Source organism: Hipposideros armiger, unplaced genomic scaffold (genome assembly GCF_001890085.2).
Source record: "Hipposideros armiger isolate ML-2016 unplaced genomic scaffold, ASM189008v1 scaffold_23, whole genome shotgun sequence".
NCBI classification, from domain to species: Eukaryota; Metazoa; Chordata; class Mammalia; order Chiroptera; family Hipposideridae; genus Hipposideros; species Hipposideros armiger.
In genome coordinates, this window is record NW_017731373.1 from 6,504,728 (window position 1) to 6,531,409 (window position 26,682).

The 26,682-nt window shown below is 40.1% G+C and overlaps 1 protein-coding gene across 2 annotated transcripts in view; it reads left to right on the plus strand.

The window, feature by feature from the left end:
* Positions 1-26,682, plus strand: part of FAM117B (family with sequence similarity 117 member B) — a 108,548-nt gene that overhangs the window by 36,398 nt on the left and 45,468 nt on the right. The window contains exon 3 of one of the 2 annotated variants that reach the window (XM_019635767.1): positions 1,665-2,975. In XM_019635767.1, the coding sequence (XP_019491312.1) occupies positions 2,369-2,975 (607 nt within the window). In that variant the 5' untranslated portion in view covers positions 1,665-2,368. Of the gene's footprint in view, positions 1-2; positions 2,976-26,682 lie in introns of those variants that run through there. The other variant, XM_019635768.1, reaches the window with a different exon arrangement.

The following is a 26,682-nucleotide window of genomic DNA, read 5'->3' on the forward strand; positions in this document are numbered from 1 at the left end:
TATGCATTGCCATTTAATCTTAAAACCAGACCAAAGAATTCTAAGGTATCCAAGCAAGTGTTTATTTTTGGTTTTTTTTGTAGCATTCTTTGATGATTTAATATCTTCAAAATTTTATTTACAAGTTATGACAAATATCCTTTAGTACAAAGGGGGCTGAAATGGTTAATACCTGCTTCAGTTGATGTGCTCTCATTTGTTTAAAGTTAAGCCCTAAACTGATTTGAGTGAGGTAAGCTGCCAAATAAGAAGAAAAGGAGGCATTTTCTGGAAATGTGGAGTTGGAGTTTCTATAGGAAATATCACTAGAAGCAAAAGATGAACTCATGATTGAGCCAAGGACATTTTAACTCTTTAATCTAATGAACTTATGTGCTGAAATCAGTACTTTAGCTCAGAAAAACTAAAAGTCTCTTGCCACCAACAAATAGGTCTCTAGTTTAGTAACATCAAAAATGATCAGGAAGCCTAAGACAATAGAGCTGCTGAACTCCTGTGGTTTAATTCAGTAAATATATATCGAGCTCCTACTTGGTGCAGGACTAAGTGCCAGATACAGCTTCCATGACATCCTTATTTAAAGGCTTATCTCCTCTTTTACCCATTGTTTTCAGAACAGCCTTAGCTATCTGTATGGATTTTGCGGGCAGTTTCCTGTGCGTCCTGTCTAGTGAGAAGCTGTTTTTGTTTACACCCCAGGTTATGGGGATGGGTATTGATGTTAGGTTTACCCATAGCACAAGTCAACTAGGCAGTTTCCTGGGCTTGGGGTCTCTCTTTGTGGTAGGAGAGAGAGGAGGAATAGGTGATAAGGAGAGAGATGGACCTCTGAATCACATGGAGACTCTGGAACTGTTGAGTACCCTCTACCTATCACATTCTCATTTAACCCTTGGTTAATAACCACAACAATTGTATGAAGGAGATGACATTGTTTAACTGCATTTTACAGCTAGTGACCTATAAAAGGCCACATAGTAAGCAGTGGATCTGGGACCTGAATCTCTTTTCTAAGTCTTCAAAGGCTTTCCACCACAATACACAGGGATCGAGCAGAATTTCAGGTCCGGAGCAAATCATACAGTGCCTTCCACTTTTTACAAGATGCAATCTGTCTAGAATGTACATTTAATAAAGTAGTAAAGGGAAAAGAGGTCATGGACAGGCGATTTATAGCCTGAGAAGGTTTGTGGGATAAGAGTCCACCTATTTTTTTGGGGGGGGGAGTCTACATGAGGAGCCCCTAAGGTTATTTTAGAACATAGTGTTACTGCCTGTGCCTTCCTGAGTTCTTGGCCATACTACAGAGACCTGTTTCCTCCACTAGATAAAAATATGAATGGCTGGACAAGTTTTATCTCAAATAATGATTGTGAGGATCAGATAAGGCCCTTTGTAAACTATGGCACTAAACTATGGCATTTCACAAATTTGTAAGGTATCAGGGGACCATGAAGTAGCTGATTTAAAATAAATTCTTGATTACTTGAGATACAGGAGGGTAGTCATAGCATTTGGTAACTGGACTTCATAGATACAATCTAAAACTGCATTCTAACAAGCAATTTTAAAATTTCTGAGTTTTGGCTCTTCGTAGAGCTTAAAAAAAAAAGAGACGAGTTGTAAAATGCCAGTAAGATTAATTAAATTTCTTTTCCTTTGAGCCCTGCCCAAACATTGATGTAATTTGGACACAACAAGATGAAGAAAAAAGCCAGAAAGAGACGTACGTGCACGGCTTCTGTCAGTAAATACTGAGGTAAGGAAATGAGTTATGAGTGTAAGGCTTCAGACATCCCTGGGGACCGCTCTGGTTCAGGACATTCCCTTAGGCAATATTCCTGAGTCTGAGTGCCCAGGGCTCCCCCGCAGTGGGAAGGGAAATACGCGCGTGGCCAGGAGCGCGCGTACACGTACTCACGTGTACACACAGACACACACATACGTGCGCGCGCGTATACTACACATACACACGGCCTGTTTCCTCCGCTCCCCCTCCCCCAGAGGGGCGGGTCTCTTTCTCTTTAAAGAGCAGACGGTCTCCGCGCAAACCCGGGCTCTCTAAGGCCCCGGGCCCGGGACCCGAGCTGCTCGCAGCCAATGGGCGCTGTAGAGCGGCTCGAGCGCGGCTGACGCTGCACCAATGGGCGTTCGCGGGGGGCGGGGGAAACACTATTGTTGATGAGGAGAAGCGGCGGCGGCGGCGGCTACACCATCTCGTTGCTGCCGGCCGTGGCTTGGGCGTCCCTCGGATTCCGGCCTCGTCACCCCGTCGCGGGGACCTTCCCTTCGGCCTCCAGAATCCTACCCTTTCAACCAAACAACAACAAAACTCCCCGTCTCGCTCAGTCACCGGGGAGGGTGGACCATGTCCCAGCGGGTGAGGCGTAATGGGTCCCCCACGCCGGCCGGCTCCCTCGGGGGCGGTGCGGTCGGCACGCCCGGAGGAGCAGGGAGCCGCCTGCAGCCCATGAGGGCGACGGTTCCGTTCCAGCTAAAGCAGCAGCAGCAACATGGCAGCCCCACGCGGAGCAACGGCGGCAGCGGCGGCGGCAACAACAACAGCGGCTGCTGTGGCGGCGCCTCAGGCCCCTCAGGCGGCGGCGGCGGCAGCAGTGGCGGGGGCCCGCGCACAGCCTCACGCAGCACGAGCCCCACGCGCGGCGGCGGGGGTGCGGCCGCGCGCACCAGCCCCACGGTGGCCACGCAGACGGGCGCGTCCGCGACGTCCACGCGAGGCACCAGCCCCACGCGCGGCGCCGCGCCCGGGGCTCGAGGAAGCCCCCCACGGCCGCAGCCCCCGCCGCCGCTGCTGGGCACTGTGTCTTCGCCTTGCTCGTCGCCCACCCACCTGTGGACTGGCGAGGTGAACGTGGCCCCACCCCCAGCCCGCGTCCGGCACCGGAGGAGGTCCCCGGAGCAGAACCGATGCTCCCCGGAGAGGAGGAGCCCGAGCGCCCCCGTTTGCAAAGCAGGTACGTGCTGGGGGCCGCGCGACGAGGGGAAGGCGGTACTGGGAAGGGGTCCCGGGGCGCGCGTTGCTACAGTGCGGGGACTGCGGCGCTGCAGCGGATCCGCGGTGGCCGGGGGCAGGGCTGGGGGCGGGGCCCGAGCGGTGCGGCCCCGCCTCTCCAGGTCCTGCCCTGTGCCCCCTCGGTAGCTCCCCGCCCGCCTCATTCATTCCTCAGCCGGCTCCACGCCTGTTCCTTATAGTGGAGGTGCAGCCGCTAACCTCGTTCTTTGGCTGATAAGTGTTAATGATAAATCTGCGATTGTGGCCGCGTGCTGGTTACTGCTTACCCTCGCCTAGTGGTGAGACTAGGAATGGTTTGTCACTTTGTTTTAATGACATGGTTAATTTAGTATAGCACTGCCTGCTGCTAAGTATTTCTGTTTCACAAAAACAGTTCCGGATTTGGGGGACTGAATACGTCAGCATAGCATATTTGGATCCCTGAAGAGACGTGAGGCTGGGAGTGTATTAGCATTTCTTAAGACTTGATAAGTGAGTAGCAAAGAAGTGAGAAGTAAATTAAGCAAGATTCCTTTAGAGAGTTTATGTGCTTTGTCTGAGGGTTTGGGTGTATTTCTGATACACTGATTTTGTGTTTAGGACGTAAAGGCATTCTTTAAAAAAAAAACAACAAAACAAAACAAAATCCAGGGCCGGCCGAGTGGCTCAGTTGGTTAAGAGCTCGCTCAAGAGTTTGAGCTCTGAGCAACAGCGGTTCGAGTCCAGCCCAAGCTGAGCAGCCTCTGAGCTGCCAACAGGTAGCAGGATGGCTCAGCTAAAAAAAAAAACACAAAAAAACAAAATCCAAGGTTTGTTTGTTTCTGTTATTACTTTAGGGACCCAAAAATTGTTGTTTTATCTCTATATTCGGGAGCTTTTTTGGGAAAGCTCTGAATGGCGCTGTTGGGTTCCACTGGAGTCATTCATAAAGAATAACTCAAGGGGCATCCCAGTTTCGGATACCCCTCTTGTAAGAGAGCTGTACTTTATTTAGCTTCAATAAAAATCTTTGTTCCTCTAAAAAAAAAGAAAAAAGAAAAATAACTAAAAAGAGATTCAAATTGTGGAAATGGAAAGAGGTAAAATTTATCATCTGGTTGCTCTCCTGTTAGAGTCTAGTGAAGGAAGATATGGGTGGTTTTTATCTACGTATGAATACTGACAACATATACCTTTGTCTTTCCCTGTCTGGGGAATTTCTGTTAAAATCTTTCAGGAAGAATGGCTGGGAATTTCAGGAAACGGTACAGTGTCTCCTAACTAAATAAACAGATGAAGTGGTTCAAGAGTCATTCAGAAATGCAAGGAGTAGGATGAATTTTTCTTACTATTTATTTTGTCAAAGATTTTAGACAATGGAAACTTTTTTGGGAGAGAGTTGCCCTGAAAAATGATCAATAGTATTTTCTAGTTAGAGCAAGAGGACAGTTTTAAACCTTTTGAAAACGCAAAATGCTTTTTAAAAACTTTGTTAAAAGTACTAGAACCCCCGCCTTCCTCAAATAATAGTTGTCACTTACTGAGCTCCTGCCATATGGTGGGTGATGTACCTACAAGATCTCATTTTGATTCTCACAATAGATTTGAGAGATGTTAAGTAATAGGTGGGAGAGTTGATACTTGAAATTTGCTAGGTGGTACTCCAGAACCGTGTCTTTTACATTTTATCAAGGAGGTAGCTTTATGATGTGTGAGATAGAACCTAGGAAATACATAGCACACCAAAATTACATGTGCTTAGTTTTTGAAGCAACTCCTAGAGATACCTGGTGATGGTAATTGCCGCAGTTTACCTTCAACCTTCTGGAGCTGGCATAGTGTGGCAGGTAGGAAAGTGGGCAGTAGAAGTGGAGGTAAGAGGTGGTTACCCCATTCTGATAACAGAATCTGGCTACCTTCTCAACTATTTGACCCTTCAAGCTGAGCAGGAACCTGAGGAGAGCTAGGTTAAATGAATTATTGGCAATGTGTGGAGGAAGGTGCTCTTTTCTTCCTCATCTCTAGAAGGGCTCTATTTCCTGGGATCTTGGGCTCCTGATGTGCCCACTTTTCATGTTTTCCCAGCGCTCCCTTCCCTCAGATCTGTCATTCCATAGCGTATTCATGCTGTAAAATGAACCTTCTTGTTATGCCCCCCCCCCCGGAAAAATAAAAACACTTTTTCCTTTAGGCAGCACTCAACTAGGTGTGAAAAGGGATCCTGCTTATTATTAACTTACAGTGAAGTGGATGTCTGATAGCGTCCTTCCCAGGAATGTATTCTTGTTTCACTTTAGTGAACTTCCATGCAGAGTGGGACAAAATGTTTTCAGATTTCAAGTCTTCCTTCATAGCACAAACTAGACTATTTTCTGTTTTTCTAAAACTGGAAGGAGAGAAAAAGGAAAAAGTCTTTTCAATTAGTTAGGCTTCTTTTTTGATCAAAGAGAGATTACTGCTAGTTTGCATCCTCAATGAAGTGTAGAAATCCTTCCTGGTAGAGGGGAAGTGTCTACCTTATGTTAGTTTTGTAAACCTCATGTGACTAAAACTTCAGGGTCCATTTAGATCAGGCTGTCAGCTTCTGGGTGTCTATCAGATGAAATGGATGTCATACCTTTTTTAGAGATCCAGTATCTGAAAGTCCCTGAGTCGAAGGTCTGAAGATCTTTAGTGGGTCTTCCCTATTCTGCTGGATACCTACCCAGTTGCTTTATTCCCCCAGGATTAGAGCTGATCCAGAACTTCCTTGTCTTGACTACTATACGGTAATCCGAGCACCCATCCTTGAGAGAGATTTTAAACTTCCCATCTTCAGTGTGTGTTGTTTCCATGGCAAAGTGGTTTATCATTAGGAACTGAGACATGCTTAGAGAAGGTAACTAGGCAACAATGGTACCTGTAGATAAAATGGTGAAGAAGGTGAGGTTTGTTTTTGTTTTCTCTCTTTTTACTTGACTTTGTCTTACCCAATAAAGTATCAGATAGATATATTATAAAAGGAGAGGTGGCATAACACAGAAGTTAGGAGAATAGGCTTTGGGTAGACAGTGTGGGTTTAATACTTGTGTTCCACCATTTAGAAGCTACGTGATATGGGAAAATGAATAACTTCCTGACCCTTAACTTTCTCATGTATATACTTCATATCTACTTCATATGGTGGTAAGGATTACATGAAAGAAAACTGAAAAATACTCAATACAGTACCTCAGTATAAAAATTAGCTATTGTGTATTGTTTTAGTTCTGCTCCTAGTTTTAGTGACTGTAACATAAATCGTAGGCTTAGTTTTCATGGTTGTATGGAATTTCAAATTGGAGAGAACATTGCCTGTTGAACAACATCGAGAACTGTTTCTCAAAGTGTGGTCTGTAGTTCATCTTTATCAGAATTACTTAGGGTCCTTGTTAAAAATGCAGGTTCCCAGACCCTACTCAGACTTTGAAAGTCCCACCCCACTCCACAGTGATTTTACTGTGCTCTAAATTTTAAAAAAAGTCACTAGAAGCACCAAAGGGAAATATTTGAAAACTCCTCTAGAGAAAGAGCATTAATATAGTATGTATAGGTTATTTTTTGTAGTGTGGCTAATTGTGTAGATAGCAAGTTGTGTTTATGCTTATTTCCCCCTTTGGATGTATTATGTTGTGAATGAATTTGGTTGTTTATTAGGGTGAGGGAAGTGGGAAGAGTAGCAACAAGACATGGACTTCTTTGGACTAATAATCAGGAATTAGAGTACCAGAACTTCATATTTGCGGTATCTTAGACTTCTACTTTTTAGTACTTTGTGAAGTACACAGCTTTAAGAATTCAGTGTTTTGATCATTAGGGAAATGCAAATAAAAACCACAATGAGATACCACCTTACCCCGGTCAGAATGGCTGTCATCAATAAGTCAACAAACAACAAGTGCTGGCGAGGTTGTGGGGGAAAGGGAATCCTGGTGCACTGTTGGTGGGATGGCAGATTGGTGCAGCCACTATGGAGATCAGTATGGAGGGATCTCAAAAAACTGGAAATGGAACTACTGTATGACCCAGCAATTCCACTCTTAGGTATTTATCCAGAGAAACCCAAGACACTAATTTGAAAAGATATATGTACCCCTATGCTCATTGCAGCGCTATTTACAATAGCTAAGACTTGGAAACAATCGAAATGCCCGTCGGTAGATGATGGGATTAAGAAACTGTGGTACATTTACACAATGGAGTATTACTCAGCTATAAAGAAGAAAGAAATCGTACCATTTGCAACGATATGGATGGACCTAGAGAACATTATGCTTAGTGAAATAAGTCAGAGAAAGACAAATACCATATGATCTCACTTATATGTGGAATCTAAAGAATTGAATAAACGAGCAGTGTAAACAGAAATAGTCTCGGAGACACAGAGGAAAAACTGATGATTGCTAGATGGAATGAGGGTGGGGATGAGGGAGAAGGGGAAGGGACAAGACAACATAAATTGGTAACTACAGTATTGCCTCAGGGATAGAAAAGACAGTTTGGGGAATATAATCAATAATGTTGTAAATATTTTTTAGGGGGCCAGATGGTCTCATGTCTTGTTAGGGAGACCACTTCATGGATGGTGTAGAGGCCTGACCACAGCACTGTACATCTGAAGCTGCCGTTGAATAATATTACATGTCAACTATAATTTAATACATATATAGTCATAGGATGTGGAGTATAGTGTGGGAATGGAGTCAGTGGAATTATAATAAATATGTATGATATCGGGGGTGGGGAGGCAGTGAATGGGGGGAAGGGAGTTGTCACTTCGTGAGGGGTGAACAGGATAACTATTGCATTGTTTTGTACACCTGAAACAAACAAACAAACAAAAAATCCAAAAACAAAAATAAACAAAATAAAAAACACTTTCTCCAGCATTTGGAGGATTGCTGCTAACTTCACACTTTCAAGGGAATCCTTTTGTTTGTAATGTCTATATTTTACATTTGAAGATGAGGTAAAGTAGAACCTTATGTTAATTCAACATCTTGGCTACCAGAATTTACATTTAATTAAGTTCAATTCTGTAAGCTTTGATTACTCTATGTATTTAATACAAAGATGTAAAAGAAATAGGGAACTCCAGAGACTCACAGAGCGGCCACATAAGACAGGTACGTAAGTATATGTGATATGATGGGCTCATAAAGAGGTGAATAATTCTATAGAGAACGGGTATAGGAGTTCTGGCAGAGGAGATGGCTTTTGATTTGGATTCAAAAGGGAGGAGCAAGACTTTACAGTTGGATCATAGAGGTGTGATAATATATCATATTCAGTCCTATATGTCTTAAAATGTAGAGTATAGCATGTTGGGGAGAAAAGAGGGAGCAGTAGGAAAAGAGAAGAAAGGAAAGTTACCAGAATGGCCTTGAATAGAATGTATTCAGTGGTTAATCGCCCTGGAACCAGACTGCCAGGATTCAAATCTTCGCATTACTAACACTTACTTAGTGGCTGTTTAACTTCAGGCACGTTCACTGCACCTGTACAAGGGGAATACTAACTAATAGTATTTACAATAGAGGATTGTCAAAAGGATAAAAACATTGTAATCTTCATGTGGGTATAGGGATCTCTCATTGTTGGCTGTTTTCATATTACCTTTATCATCATCATCATCCAGTTGTTTAGGCATTAAAAGTTAATTTGTTGTAAGTAGAATTAGCATTCTTAGAATTCGTAGAGTTTATAAATATTTAGGATGAGTAGATTATGAATTTGAGATAGGAGAGACTGTAGGAGAGTTAATTTACAAAGGCATTGAATACCTGAATTTAGGTGCATTGGCAGTGGTAATGGCAAGGATAAGAGATTGAGGTTACTTTGATATGATGACCTGTTGGATACAGGGCTTGAGAAAGGGGAGTTGAGATTCATAGTTTGGATGGTGGTACATAAGCAACACAGAGGGAATGCAAGTTTAGGAAGAGAAAATGAGCTCAGTTCTAGACTAATTTAGTTTGTGCTGTCAGGAAATCCAGGTAATTTTCTAGATTTCGGCAAATACAGTTTTAGAACTCAGAGGTGCAGTTTGAACTGGGGGCAAAAAATCAGGACTCATTGATTTTAGCTCAATAAACATTCATTTAACAATACTTGAAATGACTAATCTCTAGGGTGGATTAGATGATGGGGAGAATGCTGAAGATGGAACTCTGGGAGAAAACAAGCATTTTAAAAGTAGAAAGAAAAGCCAGGGAAGAAGCCTGAGAATGTGGTAGGTGGAGAAGGTAGCACAGTGTTGAGAAAGCCAAAAGAAAGAGCGGATTTCAAGGGGGAGATAGATGCTGAAGATTTTCCAATTCTGTGAAGAGAACAAGTAGCCTGAGCCTTTTGAATTTAATATTTTGATCAGTTTATGATCTCTTGAGAGAGAGTAGTTTGAGTAGCATATTGGTGGCACAAATCTGATTAACGTGGTAGGTCAGGAAGTAGAGGTAATGATTATAAATTACTCTTATGGGGTATAAATTACTCTTAAGTAACTGAAAAGAAAGAAAGTGACAAAATAGGATGAATTGTTGAGCTAAGGTTCATTTGTTTATTTATAGGATGGGGGAAACCTAAGCATGCTTTATAGGTTTGGGGAAAAGATTTACATGAGAATGAAAGATGATGGCAAGTTCAAGAGAAGATGGAAATAGTGGATGGAGCAAGGTCATGGAAAATGTGAGAGGAAGTGGGATCCAGCACATGGTATTGTCTGGAAACCTCAGAAACTACTAAGGACACTTCTTTCTCTGAGGATGGGAAGGAGGTAAGGGTGGGTATAAGACGATAGATAACTTGGCAATGGAAGGGAAGGATGTTGAGAAAGTTAGCTACTTCATCTCCAACCTAATTGAAGAAAAATAGCATACTAGTCTTATTTTGAAATTTAAATTTAATTTTTTAATCAACGTTCTTGTACGTAATTTAAGATGTCAAATAAACATATAATCAAATAAAATGTTCCCCTGACACATCTCTCTCCATTCCCACCTTTTGCCTCGTAGAGATATCACTTTCAACTCTTAGTGGTCTCCTCTGGTGTTTTTCTACATATTTCTAAATAACATGCTGACACTATTCCTTCAGGATTTTTGTTTCAGCTTTATGTAAAATATGTATGTATTGGTCTTTGTGTATATACATACATATGTGCTATGGAAAATGTAGACTTAGCTTTCATATCGCCATCCTCCCCAAGTCTCCCATTTATAGTTATAGCACTCTTTGGTTAAATCATTATTATTTAAATTATTATGACTATGTACGTACTGTTTACAGCAGAACCTTGTGGTATGCTACAACTACATTTCCTTTCTCTGTAACTTTTTGTGCTCCTTGAATTTAAAATTGCTTTGTTTTTTGTTTGCTTCGTTTTCTGTGTACTTATAAAAAACTCATCCTCCAAATTTATGGTAACTGAAACTTTGTTTTAAATATTTTAAAACAAATCAGGTATTTTTTTTGTTGTTGTTGGAGATATCCCTTTTGGAGTCTTCTATTTCAAACTGGCTCATTGATCTCTTGGTCTCTGGTATAGCTATTACTTTGAAACTTCTCTGGGAATTCCTTCACCTCTATTTTGGATACTCTGTGATTTCTGGATCTTGTTTTGCTGGAGCATAACCTTCAATAATTTTTGGAGAGATGGTAGTGAGGCAGTATAGGTAGCCTAGGAAATTGACAGCCCCCTCCAGGGTACAACATGAAGTTGTACACAACTCACTGGTTACACAAGTAATGAGTGACTGTCTTAGTACCTGCAGTTGGAGAAAAAACAAGAACCAGTTTCGTCCAGCAAGGCTAATCCCTATGACAGGGATCTGACCATTAGCTAATTATAAGGTCATTATAATCTCATTTACATTGTGGTTACTACGGCTTCCATCATATATCTGACGCCAATGATAGTTTCAAGGAACCAAAGAAGGAAGAAAAAGCGGGAAATGGATGGTCCTGCCAAGGGGGAGGAGATGAATGAACCACATCTATGGGTTGTCATCAGTTTCCGCCCTTGGAGGGAGAAAAACCCCTGATCATTACTTCCTCCATTTGACTCATTCTCGGCGTTCTCCTGCACTTTTCACTCAAGTGTGTACTTTCATTTTCAGTAAATCACTTTGGCTTTTCTGCATCTATCCCTCTCTTGAATTCTTTCTTGGGTGGATACTAGAACCTGGTCACCGCTGTTCTGGGTTGAGTCCTGTCTTGGAGATCCCCATAAGCCCCCACTGACATAGTATGTAGGATATATACAGAGGGTGCCAAAAAAAGGTGTACACATTTTTAAGAAAGGAAATAACTGTATTAAAATTGTAATAATATATACTGATAACAAAAGATGAATACAAGTCATGTTTCACTTCGGCAATTACAAGAGGTGCTCAAAGTGGTTACCATTAGTGTAATTTTAATATAGTGTTTTCCTTTCTTAAAATGTGTATATATTTTTTTTGTCACCCTCTGTGTATATAGTTAAGATCTTGAATGTTTGCAGGTAACTATCTGTCTTTGTACTTGATGGTTTGGATGTAGAATCCTAGGTTAGAAATAATTTTTTTACTGAAGATTGAAAGGACTTCATTTTTTAGCTTCTAGAATTGCTGTTGATGCCATTCTGATTCTAAGTTCTATATATGTAATTTGTGTGTGTGTGCGTGTGCATGTGTGTGTGGTTTTTATGGAAGTGTTACAACCATCCTGAAATGATGATTGCCTTGGTGTAGGTCTGGGTTGTTATTTTGTTGTTTATTTTTCTCCCCATTTAGTGTGCTAGTTACGCTGGACTTTTTCAATCTAGAGATTCTTTGTTTCAGGAAATTTTTCTTTTATCATTTCTCCTTTCTGTTCTCTTTGTTTTATCTTTTTGGAACCCCTGCTATGTGGAACCTTTTGGATTGAACCTATACTTATTTCTGTCCTAATTTCCATCTCTGTATGTTTTTGTTCTTTCTAGCAGATTTATTTTATCCTCTATCCTTTCAATTGATTTTTAACTTTGGCCATCATATTTTCATTTTTCAAGAAAACTTATGCTCTGATTTTTCCTTGTTTTGTCAGTGTCTTCTAAAATTATTTATAAAAAGTATAAATACCTTCAAAGTTTTTGTCCTCAGAGCCATTTTTGTCTTGAGCTTTGTTTTTCATCTTGGAAACTTTCTTTAGTTTCTATTAGTATTTAAATAAGACACAAAAACGCTGATTAGGTGTTCTGTCTTTGTGGGTCAGGTTAGAAGAATGGAGGATCTTACGGAAAATAGTGATGCAAGGACTCTCAAATTTAGGTTTTTTTCTTCTCTTGGACCAGTTTCCCCAAGAAAGAGTCTTACACATATTTTGCCTGAGATATGCCTTCTGTCCTTAAGTCCAGAGCTTGTCTAGTTAATCTCTCTAGAGCTTTTTCCCCCCGGTCTTTTTGATCTGGAGAAATCCTTGGAATAATTTTGTTATGAGTTGAGATATAATGATATAGTAATAATTAATGCCCTTCTGAGTACAGACTAATTTTTCTGTGGATCAGTTTATTTGGCCAACTTATTATAAGCTTATTCATTTTATATATTTCCCCCTCTAATTCTTGGGGAAAAACATAGGCAATCTTAGCTTACCTTTCTTGAAATTAACCCCTTTTCATAGATTTTTTAAAACCCATAGGCAACCATGGTACATTTTTTTTTTTTTTTAAGCTGAGACATCCTGCCACCTGTTGGCAGCTCAGCGGCAGCTCTGCTCGGGCTGGGACTGGAACCACTGTTGCTCACACTCTTGAGCGAGCTCTTAACCAACTGAGCCACTCAGCTGGCCCCAACCTTGGTACATTTTGATTAAATAATTGATTTAAGTCAAATGGGATTTAATTTTTCTAAAGGTAGGCCCATAGATTTAATTTAAATAAAATTATTTTTTTTTACAGTATGAAGATTTATTGACAAGGTTGTATAGTAAAGCTAATAAAACCATAAGACAAGATAATGGGAAATAAATTTAGCCCAAGACACAATTTTTTGTATAAGAATTTCAGAAATTTCTTTCTGAGTAACATGACCTATCTCAAATATATAGGTCTAGCAGAATTATTTTACACGTATGTTGATTTCTTGACTTCATTTATACACCTATGCATAAAAACCAATATTTAAAAAAATAAACATTTATTTCTTAAAGGCGAAACTTGTACTTGGGTGTTTTTTTTCTTTTGCTGTACAAATAGTCATATCTGGGTAGATGAAATGAGCACATCCACCTTTCCTTTTCATATGAATCATTTCTTTCCTTGCTCTTGATGCTTGTTAAACAAGAAAAAGTTTGTTTATTCATATAAGAAGTTGAAAATGAAGCAAATTATTTGTTGCTTTTCTGTGAATGGCGAGACACTTTTTAAAAAAGATTTTATTGGGGAATCCTTAGGGAAGGGGGACAGACAAGTTGCTGTCCTTTGGTTCTTCAGTCTAGTTGTGGAGGACGTCGCTTCACTGGCCCATGTTGGTATTGTTATCATTGCACTCTTCCTGGGTGAGGCAGTCGGTTGCTGGTCATTGGACGGCCGGTCACGGTGCCTCACGCCAGTTGCCAGCACTCACGGTAACTCATGGCAGCCCACTGCAGCAGGGGCTGCAGCCTACTCCGTCGACTCACTGCAGCCCAGCCTCAGGTTGAGATGTTGTTCACCATCTTAGCTGTAGAGGGCACAGCGTCACTGGCCCTCATGTGGGATCCTATCTGGGGCCCTGCTGCTCAGAACTGGCGTCCCAAGCCAACTGTTAACCACCGCCCCACTCAGCCAGCCCTCCCTTTTGTTTCTTATTCCTCCCTTTCCTCTTGTTTACCTTCTTTTGAATTATTAGAGTATATTTTAGTAATCTATTTTAATTTACATATATTGGCTTTTTGACTTTCTTTGTATAGATTTTTGTTGTTGGTTGCTATGGGGATTACAATATACATAGTTAACAAATATAATATTTCACCTGAAATATAGAAATCTTATAATTATGTCATATCTCTTGAGCCCCTCCTTTTTATGTTAAAGTCCTCATATGTATTATATCTCTATACATTGCAAACCTTGTATAGATTACATATATTATCATATGTATGTGTCTGCACAATTTTCCTGTATACAATTGGGCTGATAATGATAATTGTTAAAAGGAAAACTCCTGATGGTGAAGGCTCTAATTGATAAAATTTGATATAGTCAAAAGCAACTTGTATCTTTATTGTAAGCATTACATTAAAAGCAGTTGAAACAGAAGAAATTATTTTAGCAAAGTAAACATGAAAATTGAAAATAATTAGAAATGGTTTACCTATGGTCTTTAATCAAAAAATAAAGTCGACTTAATAGAGTTTGCACTTTGTTGGTAAAAAATTAATTAGTGTTATGTACTCACAAACATACAATATAGCATAGCATATCCATTCTCATAACCTTGGATGAGGATGGGAGGGACAAAGGCATGAAGAGTCAGACAAGCTCAAACTGCCACATCTGGTTTTTTTTTTTTTCTTTATTTTTAAAAATTGCATCTGAGTGTGTACATATGTATGTTTATATTCTGAAAAGTGTCAGGCAGTATTACCTACTAGCTGTGTTTTTACTGATGGAATGGGGGAACATGGCACTGATAATTTTCACTTTCTGCTTTATTCAGTTGTTTTGAAACAGCGTATTTCATCTGTATAATAAAAAAGCTAATCTATTTGTATTTTAGCCATGATTTACAGTGGAGTTAAATGTAAAAAAAGGGATTAAAAGTAGAGTAAAAATGTTAGCACTGGTACTTGCCTTAGGCCTCTATTTGGGTTCTTTTGGTAATTTTTTCTTTTTGAGATGGCTCAGAAAAAACTTCTTCTGTATGTTCTCTATTTTCATAGAAGTGATGGTCTGTTCTGAATCCAGTTATTATTATAGTGAATACTTAACATATAGAGGAATAACTGTGTAAAGGTGCCCCTGCGTGGTACTTCTTGTGTTATGTTAGACTAATCTCAAGATGGACCTTAGCCATTGGGCCCCACTAGATAGTTTAGGGAGTATAAGCTAAACTAAATAAGTTGGGTTATCTAGCTGAAGAGATACGCTGGCTGTTTTTATTTGTGCTAGGTTTCAGTCTTTTGAGGTCTTGGGAGAGTGGCTGGTGAGGAGATTATGGATTATTAGTGAAGTGGACATGTGGCATGGCTGAACCACAGAAAAGAGTAGTGGATGAGGTTATAGAATAATAATAGGATAATAGTAATGTTAGAAGTAAAGTCACTATCAAATAAGCATACATACACACACACACATACACACACACACACACACACACACACGTGGTCAAAACAACTAGGTCCTAAAAATTTTATTGATAAACACCTGCCACATCACTGGGCAGAACTACCTTACTTAAATGCATAAACTTTCATTTTTAAAGAGAGATTAGTAATAATAACTCTCCTGACATAAGGCAAGAGGGTTTCTTCCCCACCAATTCCAGCTAGAAAAATTCCAGGGAAGGTCTGTGGTACGTTGTATGCCCATTCCAGAATCAGTTAACTGCACCCAGAACGATGAGGTATTGTTATTAACTAAGACTGAGTCATTTACACACATTGTTCAGGGACCAGAGTCTTATTACCAAAAGAAGGGAAGGGGTGGGGTGAGAGTGTATACTAGACATAAAGATAATAGCTCTTCCTTGGTGTTTGCATTTTGAAGTTTGATTCCATGTAGTAAATGCTCAAATAAACTTAACACATATTTCAACGTTTTACTAATTTTGAAAGCTTTGAAGTGTTGGTCTTTCTCCATTAAATGTAGGGTAATTGTGATCTTCAGTCCAAGAAGTCAAATAACTTAATGATTTAATATATAGTTTCCCATAGAAGTGATCATATTGACCGGAAAGTTGTAGTCTTGTAGATTATAAAGACATAATTTTGGAAGTTAAGGTTACATGATGTTTTCGATTAGGTTCTTCCAAAAGAATATCCTGAGGCAAGGACTTGTTTGGTTGCTCCTCGGAAAGGATGATAAGTAGGGAAGAGGCAGGAAAGAGGTAAAAGCCTTAGGGTGCATTAATAACTAGTATACAGTGGACAGCTGGAGCTCAGTCTTGCTGAGCACCCCGATAGATCACATAGAACATTTCTCAGAATTGTCTCATTGAGGGATGAGGAAGCTAGGGTATTTATCTACCACCTTTTGTTTTAGGGGTGTTAACTACTAGGCACTTACTGCTTGCACTGCCACCAAATTGAGTGGGCTTCTTTAGTTAGAGAAAACTCTCTTTCAGAGAGATACAGATGCTTGAGAAATTGTCCAGAGAACTGTTCATAGAAATTTCAAGTGCCCGCCATAGTGGCTGTGAATGGAAGGGGTGGGGTGGGGGGGTAAGGGAGGGATTGATAGATCTAACTATAAATGGTGGAAAGATATTGTATATATACTCAGGTGAGTTTTTCCATATATTGCTAGAACAACGTAAATACCTATACCAGCCATGCCCCTCACCCTAGTTTAGCTTATTTGCTCTACATTATTGTAGTTAAGACTGCTTGTTGAAACAGATATATCAGTCTCTTAACACAGCAAAGGTTTATCATAGCCAGTGTAGATTGGGTGGCTCCTGGGCAGAGCTCTCCTCCAACCAGTGACTAAGAGACACAAGCCAAAACTTCACTATGTGTCCACAATGTGTTAATTTCCTCTTTATAGCTAAAGTTTTGGCACCACTTGGTGTATAAGTTTTCAAAGGGGTTTTTCCAGTGGCTGATTTATTCTACATGATTAAGAGTACAGTTGCATATAAAATTTAACAGTTTTCAGGGCCGGCTGAGTGGCTCAGTTGGTTAAGAGCTCGCTCAAGGGTTTGAGCTCTGAGCAACAGCGGTTCGAGTCCTGGCCCGAGCTGAGCAGCCGCTGAGCTGCCAACAGGTAGCAGGATGGCTCAGCTTAAAAAAAAAAAAAATTTAACAGTTTTCATAGATTATAGTATGTTTTCTAATCCAATCTAAATTTTTTTAAAAAAATAAGGTTTGCATTAGTTTCATCATATGGGGGTTTAGATAAAAGGCCTGCGTGCTTCGCATTTTTAAGCACACAATGCTGAGAAAGTGAACACCTCACCTTTGTCCAAAATACATGAAAATCCTCCTCAGTTTCAGTTGAAAATATGAGTTCAGGAAAACAGCCAGTAGAGGAGGGCATGTTGAGCTTGGTCCTCAGCTCAGGATATGTATTTGTGTTTCTTTTTAGGTGGCTAAAGCATGCTCATTCTTCAGATCTCAACTTAATGACACTTCCTATTTCATAAACTTAAGGAGCAGTCTTCTTAAGACTCATTAGGCTTCTGATTGCTGTTCGGAACCTACCTATCCCATCAGACTATAAATAAGCATAGGGCCTGGGATATGTTGGTTTCAAATAATTTTTAATTTAAAAAAATAATACACGTACATGTTAAAAAACGTTCATGCCTTTCAGAAGGATTTAAGATGAAAAATATTCTTCTCCATGGCCCCTATTAACAGTTTTTTAAATATTCTTGCAGGAGTTTTATATAGTGATACACACCTGACACACATACATATATTTTATAAACTACTGACAAATTTTGTAGAGTGGTATCATACTGGATACAAAGTTACATGTATTTTTATTGTTAAACTTGGAGAGATTTTTTACACATAGAGCTTTTGGAAGAGCTTTGGAAGAGGTTTTGGAAGGACTATATTTTTTATATTTTTGCTTTGTAACATATAGATTAAACTTCATTTTATTAAAATTGTGTTTCCTATGTAGGTGTATCATCATTTAATAAATGTTTATTAAGGTGGCAGGAGAGGCATATATGTAGATCAATATTTGAAAGTATTATAAAGTATGTATAATGTACTAGGGATGGTGCTAAATGCTCTGCATAGATTTTTTTTTTTTTTAGCTGAGCCATCCTGCCACCTGTTGGCAGCTCAGCGGCAACTCAGCTCAGGCCGGACTCGAACCGCTGTTTCTCAGAGCTCAGACTCTTGAGTGAGCTCTTAACCAACTGAGCCACTTGGCCGCCGGCTCTGCGTAGACTTTTTAAAAAACAGTCTCACAAGTCTTAAATGGAGTATCATAATTATCCCCATTTTTACAGATGGGGAAACGGAAAGCCCAGAGATGTAAGTAACATGTAAAATCATACATCTAGTAAGTGACAGATCATGGTTTTGAATCTAAACAATCTGGTGACAGAGCCTCTGTTTTAGACACTGTATTCTACTGGCTCACTCTAAGAGAACTATGAAAAATGGGAAATATAGGCTAAGGCAAATTTGGAAGAGTTCAAATTCCAGATTAAAATTATAGATTTTTTTCAGTGTGTACTGTGGAATCATTGAAAACTTTTGAGAGAAATAGTAACCTGAACAAATGGTAACGGGGTTTAGGATGGGATGGAGGGAGGGGAAGCTGAAGGCAGACTAGTTTGGGGCCGTTGTCAAAGCAAGAAGTGACAGAAACTGAAATTAGGACAGTAGCAATGGGTATGGAAAGAAAGGAATGATTAGAAAGGTATTGTCTTTGAGTGTTTGGTGGACCGTTTCTCATAAATGAAGTGAGCCTGTTGCCTCAAGGAAAACAACTAACAGTATTTGCTACTAATGATAAAATTTGAGCTTTTGGGTGAAAATCAGAAATTTGGAAAACTTGTATCTGCCATTGTGAGTTAGACTACTTCCCAACATTTAGAGAAGTTTCTAATAAATGAGATAGGTGGTGATATTAATAAATAGGATTTTGTGCTATTGTTTAATGAAATGTTATCAACATTTGGAAGATCTACATAACTCTGTGAACTAATGTTTTCCAAATGACCAATACATGTCACAAAAACCATACAGGAGTAAAATATCCATTTAAATTGAAAGATGGAGGAATAGATTTTATTGTAACAGAGTATGAAAAGTTCATTAATGTGATTTCAGATTCCACATTGCAACTAACCCTTAGGAAATCACCAGTGTCAAATTTCGGTATATTATCAAAGAATAACCACAGTTTTCTGAAAATGTTATTAAAAGACTCCTGGGGGGCCGGCCGAGTGGCGCGATGGTTAAGAACTGGCTTGGGACGCCAGAGGACCCCAGTTCGGATCCCACATATGAGGGCCGGTGACGCTGCCCTCCACGGCTGAGATGCTGAACAACAGCTCAACCTGGAGCTGGGATGCTGTGGGTCACCGGTGACGGCGTAGGCTGCAGCCCCGGTGGCAGTGGGTTGCCATGGGCTGCCGTGTGTAGCCAGCGGCCAGCGTGAGCGGCTTGCAGCCGCAGTGAGCGGCCGTCCAGAGACCGGTGACTGATCTGCCTCACCTGGGAAGAGCGCAATGATGGTGCCAACTTGGGCCAGTGAGGCGGCGTCCTCCACAACTAGACTGAAGAACAAAAGGACAGCAACTTGTCTGTTCCCCTTCCCCAATTCCCCAGAGCTGTTCTCATACCCCCAATTCCCCAATAAAAAAAAAAAAGACTCCTGGGCTTTTTCTAACTACATATCTGTATAAAGACAGGATTTGTTCAACTACTTCAACCAAAACATTTCACAACAGACTGACTATAGGAGCAGACAGGAGAATCCAGCTGTCTTCTACTAAGCTAGACATTAAAGAGATGTGTAAAAATGTAAAACTATGCCAGTCTTCTGACTAAATTTTTTTTTGTAAAACTGTTTATAAAAGTTTATTTATGTAAGTATGTAATAGGTTTATTACAGATAGTTTAAATGAATTAAGTGCTAAATAAAAAAAGAAAGATAATGGGCTGGCCAAGTGGCACATTGGTTAAGAGCTGGATTGGGACACCAGAGGGCCCCGGTTTGGATCCCACATATGAGGGCCAGTGACACTGCCCTCTACAGCTAAGATGCTGAACAACAGCTCAACCTGAAACTGGGCTGCAGTGGGTTGCCATGGGCTACCGTGTGTGGCTAACAGCCAGCGTAAGTGGCCAGCAGCCGCCATGATCCACCATCCAGAAGCCGGTGACTGATCTGCCTCGCCCGGGAAGAGCAGAATAATGGCACCAACGTTGAAGCAACGTCCTCCACAACTAGACTGAAGAACAAAAGGACAGCAACTTGTCTGTTCCCCTTCCCCCAATTCCCAGTGCTCTTCCCATCCCCCAAATCCCCAATAAAAATCTTAAGAAAAAATAAAAGAAAGATACTGTCTTGGTGACTCTTATAGTTTTTGGTTGGGAGGGTTACAGGAGAGGGAAAGGTTAAGTGATTTTGGGAGGCCAAGAGTGCTTCTCCCTCAGGGCTCTTATTCTTTTCTCCAGCTGGATCACTCAGATACTCTTAAATCTCTCCTGTGTCTGTTCTAAGGTCTGTATTCAAATGTCACCTCACCAGAAAGGCTTTCCTTAACTTTTGTATAAAATGGAAACCGCATACAGCATGCTCCCCAAACCCCGTTGCCTTACTTTGTTTTTCTCTATTATTATTAGCACCTAACATATTACTTGCTGGTTTTATGGTCTCACTTTCCCTATTAGAATATACGTTTTACAACAGCAGGGATCTTTTCTGTTTTTTTCATTCCTATATCTATAATACATACTCAGTAAATGTTTAATGAGTCTTGTGGAAGGTAGGCAACACAGGAAGAAAATTATAGAAATGATAGGTTCAGAATTGCTTGTAGCTGACCTTCTAGACATATATGGAAGGCATTTCTAAATTTATGTCTCATGCAAGAGGGGGCGGGGAGAAAGTTGAAGCTAATGATGTGGATGCTAACGAGTACAGCATGATGCATGCACTGATTGATATTAAAATTTAAAGTATCTTTTGCAATAGGAAACAAATTAAGTTCTGTTTCCTTTTTTATTTTGTTCTTGTCACTCTTTGAAGATTGATATTAACAAGCATTTATTAGTTGCAAATGGATCTGTTTTAGTTTTTTAAAAAAATTGTATGCAAGAGATGGGCAAGACTATTTTGGGGAGCCCAGAAAGGAGATATGGCATACTTATGAACTAAGGTAGCATGAACTTTGGTTACAGCTGGCTGATGTTGTGTGTGCTAGAAGGCTAAGTCCTTGCTTCATCACAAAGCATTTCCTCTTACTGTTTGTTTTGGATTTGAATTTAGTGTAAAAAAGTTGCTAGTGCCTGCTTTAAAGTGATGAATTAAAAGCCAATCATTCCTTCCACCCCATTTCTTAAAGCTTTTGCTTTATTTCTTTCCCTTTAATAAGGAACCTTCTTTAAAGGGTCATGATGTCTAACTTCTCACTTGCTGGTCATGCCTCAAACTATCCAGTGTGACTTCTGTTGACTTGACTTTATTGAAATGCTCTTGAAAGGGAGTGCAGTGTCCTTTACATGCGTGGTATTTGATGTTTGTTTGTTTTTCCTTCTATTTAATCCTCACAGCATTCCAGAGGCAGCCTGTTTCCCAAACTTCCTTTTCTTTGCAGGTTTCTGAAATGTTCTTGTTTTCTGGGATTCCATTCAGTAGTCACTTCTCTTATGCTTCATCAACTGTGCACCTAGCTTTAACCTGTTTACATACAGGTTTAATTTATCCTTCTGGCACAGAGCTCTAGACACTCTTGTACACACTTGAATGTGTAAAGCTGCCTATTAAGTCTCAATTTAATATCCTATAGCTATATCAAACTCCGTGAGTTTGAAACTGAACTAATTATATCCTCATTGCCTAAGTATAAAACTTGGGGAAGGCACAATAATGCTAGATGCTATTTACTGTGTCTGAGCTTTGTATATAAACATTCTCGTTTAATCCTCAACAGCAACCCCATTTATTTTATAGATGCAGTGAGAGATATTCAGAACAGTTAAGTAACTTAACCAGGTGGCAATATAAATGATGAAGTTGGATTTGAACAGGATCAGGATAGTTTCAAATTTCATACTTTGTCCACTCTGCTGCATTTTTGTCTCCTTCCCTTCAACATGAACACAGTACACATAGATACCCCTAACAGGACCCAATACTGCTGATCTCTTGAATGGTTCTGAAATATTTTATGTTTCTTAATTCTGGTTGCCACACTCACTTGGATTATTGCAGTAGCCACTTGATAGATCTTCCTAACTCAGTTTTTCTCCATGTATAGTGCTGTCTAAAAATTTGTAAAACGCAAATCTCATTTCATTTCCTCTCATTGCCTTCAGGATAAAATCCAAAATTCTTGGCATAGCATTCAAGACCTTCTCTGGCCAATTCATGGTCCTTTTGTTTCAGCCATTACAAGGTACATGTAGTTCTTAGAAATGTATTTTACCATTTCTTTTTTTGTTCTTTTGGCATGCCCTTTTTTAAGAGTTGGATCAAATGCCACTTCTTTCACAAAACCTCTGTTCTTCTAGGCATTTCCTCCTTGAGTTTCTTTCATTTGTGATCACTAGTACCTGGTCATACCTCTTGTAGGTATGACCTCTTGTAGGCAGGGAGCCTCCGAGATGGCTCCTGATTGGTCCCACTTCCTGGTGTTCTTGCCCTTGCGTAGCTCCCTCCCCTTGAGTATGAGCTGGACCTAGTGACTCAATTCTAACAAAAGAATACAGCAAAAGTGATGGGATGTCACTTAGTCTGCAAAAAAAATTGTCACTTGGATCTTGCTCTCCCTCACTTTTTGTCAGAGTCTTGGTTTTGTTGGAGTAGCAACTTGCTATATTTAAGTAGTCTTGTGGAGAAGCACAAGTGACAAGAAATGGATGTCTCCAGCCAACAACAGTCAGTAAGGACCTGAGGTCTGCCATTAGCCATATGAATGAGGTTGGAAGCAGATTCTCCTCTATTTGAGCTTTGGTAATTGCAGCCCTATTGATAGAAATGTTGTTCTGTGGTGCATGCATGACTTTATATGCTTTATTCTTTATAGTGAAATGCTGGAAACAACCCAATTCTCCATCAGTAGGCTATCGGATAACCAAATTATAGTATATTGTTTTAGTCTGGATTCTCCAGAGAAACAACCAATAGGAGACCATCTATCTGTCTGTCTGTCTATCTATCTATCTATCTATCCATCCATCTATATCTATCATCTACTTACCTATCTCCATCTTTTGACACATTAGATAGACAGATGGATAGAGATTTATTATAAGGAATTGGATTATGCAGTTCTGAAGTTAAGTCCCACCATCTGTAGTAGGCAAGCTGGAGATCCAGAATTATCAGTGGTATAGCTCCAGTCTGAGTTCAAAGGCCTGAGAACCAGGAGAACAGATGCTTTAAATTCCAGTCTGAGTCAGTCTGAAGGCAGAAGACCAATGTCCCAGCTTGAAAGCAGTCATGCAGAGAAAGAATTTTGCCATATTCAGCCATTTTTATTCTCCTCAGGTCCCTAATGAATTAGATGAGCCTCCAATATTGGGGAGGGCAATCTGCTTTACTCAGTCTTCCATTCCACAAGTATATCATTTTTATATACTTAAAAAAGGAAAGGGTTTTTCCTTCCTTTTTGAACAAATGAATATGTCTGGTATATCCCTTCTTCTTGTTAAATAGCTTTGTGGATAGCAGGAACTACAGCCTTTAAGCCAGGACCTGATCAAGTTCTACAAACACCTAAATCTAACAAGGTCTGTAGAACCTTTGTAGTACCTAGGAGCCATGGTTTGGAATGCTCTACTACTGCTGTTGAGCTACACAGGAACCAGTAAAACTGGTACAGATAGTTCATTGGATATTTCTGAACTCTAGAGCTTAAGGCATTAACTGAAATTTTTAATGCCACACCCTGCTGTAATTAACTTCTATAAAGATTTGATTTTTAAAGAACAAAGTCAAGTTTGAACCTTGTTTTATTTTTTGATTTACTTTTTTAGCTTTATTGAGGTATAATTAACAAATAAAATTGTAAGATATTTAGAGTGTTGATTTGATATCCATATACAAGGTGTGATCAAGCAGTACAGTGAATGTTTAAATAAAAATTATTACAGTAAAAGACATTGCCATTAATCTCCCTCAAAATACTCCCTTTTGCTTCAAACACACTTCTCCCATCGTTCTTGCTACTTTCTGGAGCAGTTCTGGAAGTCATCTTTCATGAGTGTCTTTAGTTGTGCTATCTTGGCTGCCTTGATGTCCTATATTGTGTTGACTTTGGGGAAGATCCAGAAGTTGCATGGTGCCAGATCCGGTGAATAAGGTGGATGAGGACACACTGTAATGTTTTTATTTGACATAGACCAGAGGCGATGTTGACATATATATATATAGTTTAAAGATTTTTATTGGGGGATTGGGGAAGCGGAACAACGTTGGGTAATCGGGGAAGGGGAACAGACAAGTTGCTGTCCTTTTGTACTTTAGTTGTGGAGGGTGTCGCTTCACTGGCCCATGTTGGTACCATCATTGCACTCTTCCCGGGTGAGGCAGTCATTCGTCGGCCATTGGACGACCGCTCATGCTGGCTGCCAGCCCCCAATGGTAGCTTCCGGCAGCCCACAGCAGCAGGGGCTGCAGCCTATGCCGTAGCCAGTGACTCATGGCTGCTCAGCTCCAGGTTTGAGCTGTTGTTCACCATCTTAGCTGTAGAGGCACAGCGTCACTCGCCCTCATGTGGGATCTGAACCGGGGCCCTGCTGCTCAGAGCTGGTGTCCCAAGCCAACTCCTAACCAATGTGCCACCCGGCCAGCCTGATGAAGGGTGATTATGGCACACTTTAAAACACACCTCTCAACCGTAGCTCACACCCGACTGCACCAAACAAGTTGAAAATTGTCACACACTGTTACTAAGGTTCGATGCGCTGCTTTTTATATTGAAGATCCCTGCCTTTCTGTTGGATGGCGCTTAGCAGCAGCATTCACCGTATTTTGTGATCACAACAGAAAGGCTCTTTGTCACACATGGCTTCTGGTACAGCAATTTCTGTCAAAAACATTACGGTGTGTCCTTATTCACCTTATTCACTGGATCTGGCACCATGCGACTTCTGGCTCTTCCCCAAAGTCAACATGACCATGAAAATTAAACGTTTTGAATGGATTCAGGACATCGAGGCAGCAGCCGTGACAGCGCAACTATAGACACAAGAGAGGACTTCCAGAACTGTTTCAGAAAGTGGCAAGAAGATGGGGTAAATGTGTTCTAAATGAGGAGCCTTATTTTGAGGGGGATTAATGGCAATGTGTCTTTTACTATAATACATTTTTAAATTTAAATATTCACTATCTTTTGATCACACCTCGTACATTGTGAAAGGATTTCTCACATCTAGTTTATTAACACATTCATCACTCATATTTATCTTTTTAAAAAAATTTTTGGTGAGAACATTTAAGTTCTACTCTCCAGCACATTTCACCAATACAACAGCATTATTAACTATAATTACCATGGTATTCATCAGATCCTCAGACTGTACTTATGTATCTTTTAGCTGAAAGTTTTTACCCTTTCATCATCCTCTGCCTATTTTCCCCCATCCTCCTGTCAACCTCTTTTTCTACTCTGTTTCTATGAGTTTCACTTCCTTATTTTTTTGATTCCACATACAAGTGATACCATGCAGTGTTTGTTGATTTGGATTAACAAGAGAGTACATGAATTTATTGCATGTACCTGCCCTTGTTGATAGTAATAGTAACAATAGAAGTCAGTTTCTTCTCTGCCAAATGTCAGGTACTGTTTTAATCCCTGAGGAGGGGGAAAGTAAAATTACTGCTCTCCAATATCTCACTCTCCAGTGGAGCACTGGAACAGTCAAGGAACCATTTCAGGGAACCATGCTATGGCAGTACACAGAAGGGCTTTTGACCTAGACGTTGATCTGTTTCTTAAACATGAACTAGCCAAACCAAAGGAAGGAATATGAAGGTAATGTAGGTAGAGACAAAGGCCTGGAGGCATGCAAGGGCATGGCACATGTTAGGCACTGCAAGTTGTTCAGCATGGTAGAGATTGAGGCAGTGCAGGTAACACGTAAGGCTAGAATGGCCAGATCATGAAGGGTCTTGTCAGTTGTCCAAGAATCTCTTCCTCTGGGCTTCCGTATAAATACAGAGACAGCCTTTGTGCATATAGGCTGGGAATCTTTGAGTCATCTTTGACTCTTAAGACTCCCTTCCCTCTTTTTAACTCCCTTATAATTAGACACCAAATCCTGTCAATTTGGGGCACTTGGATTGAAATGGAGTAATGACAAACTAAATATAGTCTGTTCTTTACAGCAGACTGTGACTTAGTCTTTTTAATTTCTAAGGCTTAGTGCTGGCTCACAGACCCTTAGTAAATGTTCAAATTGAATGAGTTACACAGGAAGGAAGTTCAAAAGACAAAATGTTTAGTATTTTTACATATGAGCATGTATAACTTTTTAATTCTCCTTTCACTATAGAAAATCTAATAACCTTAGGAGGCCTAGTTGAAAGGTCAACTTATAAATAAAAATCTTGAAAATTGAATCAGACCCATTAGTAAGGTATGTTTGATTAGTTGTAGTGGTAGAAGCAGCATTATAGTTAGGAAAGAAAAGTGCCAAACAGCTTTTAGCAATTTGATTATGATGAATATACATCAGTTTACATAGTGTGTGTGCCTTCCCCCCTCCTCCCCGCAGCTTGGAACAGCTTTCTTGTCCTAACAGATTAATTTTTTAGAGGAAAAGTTGTGAATGTGAATGTTTATTGCTTTTCACTTATCACAGTTAATAAT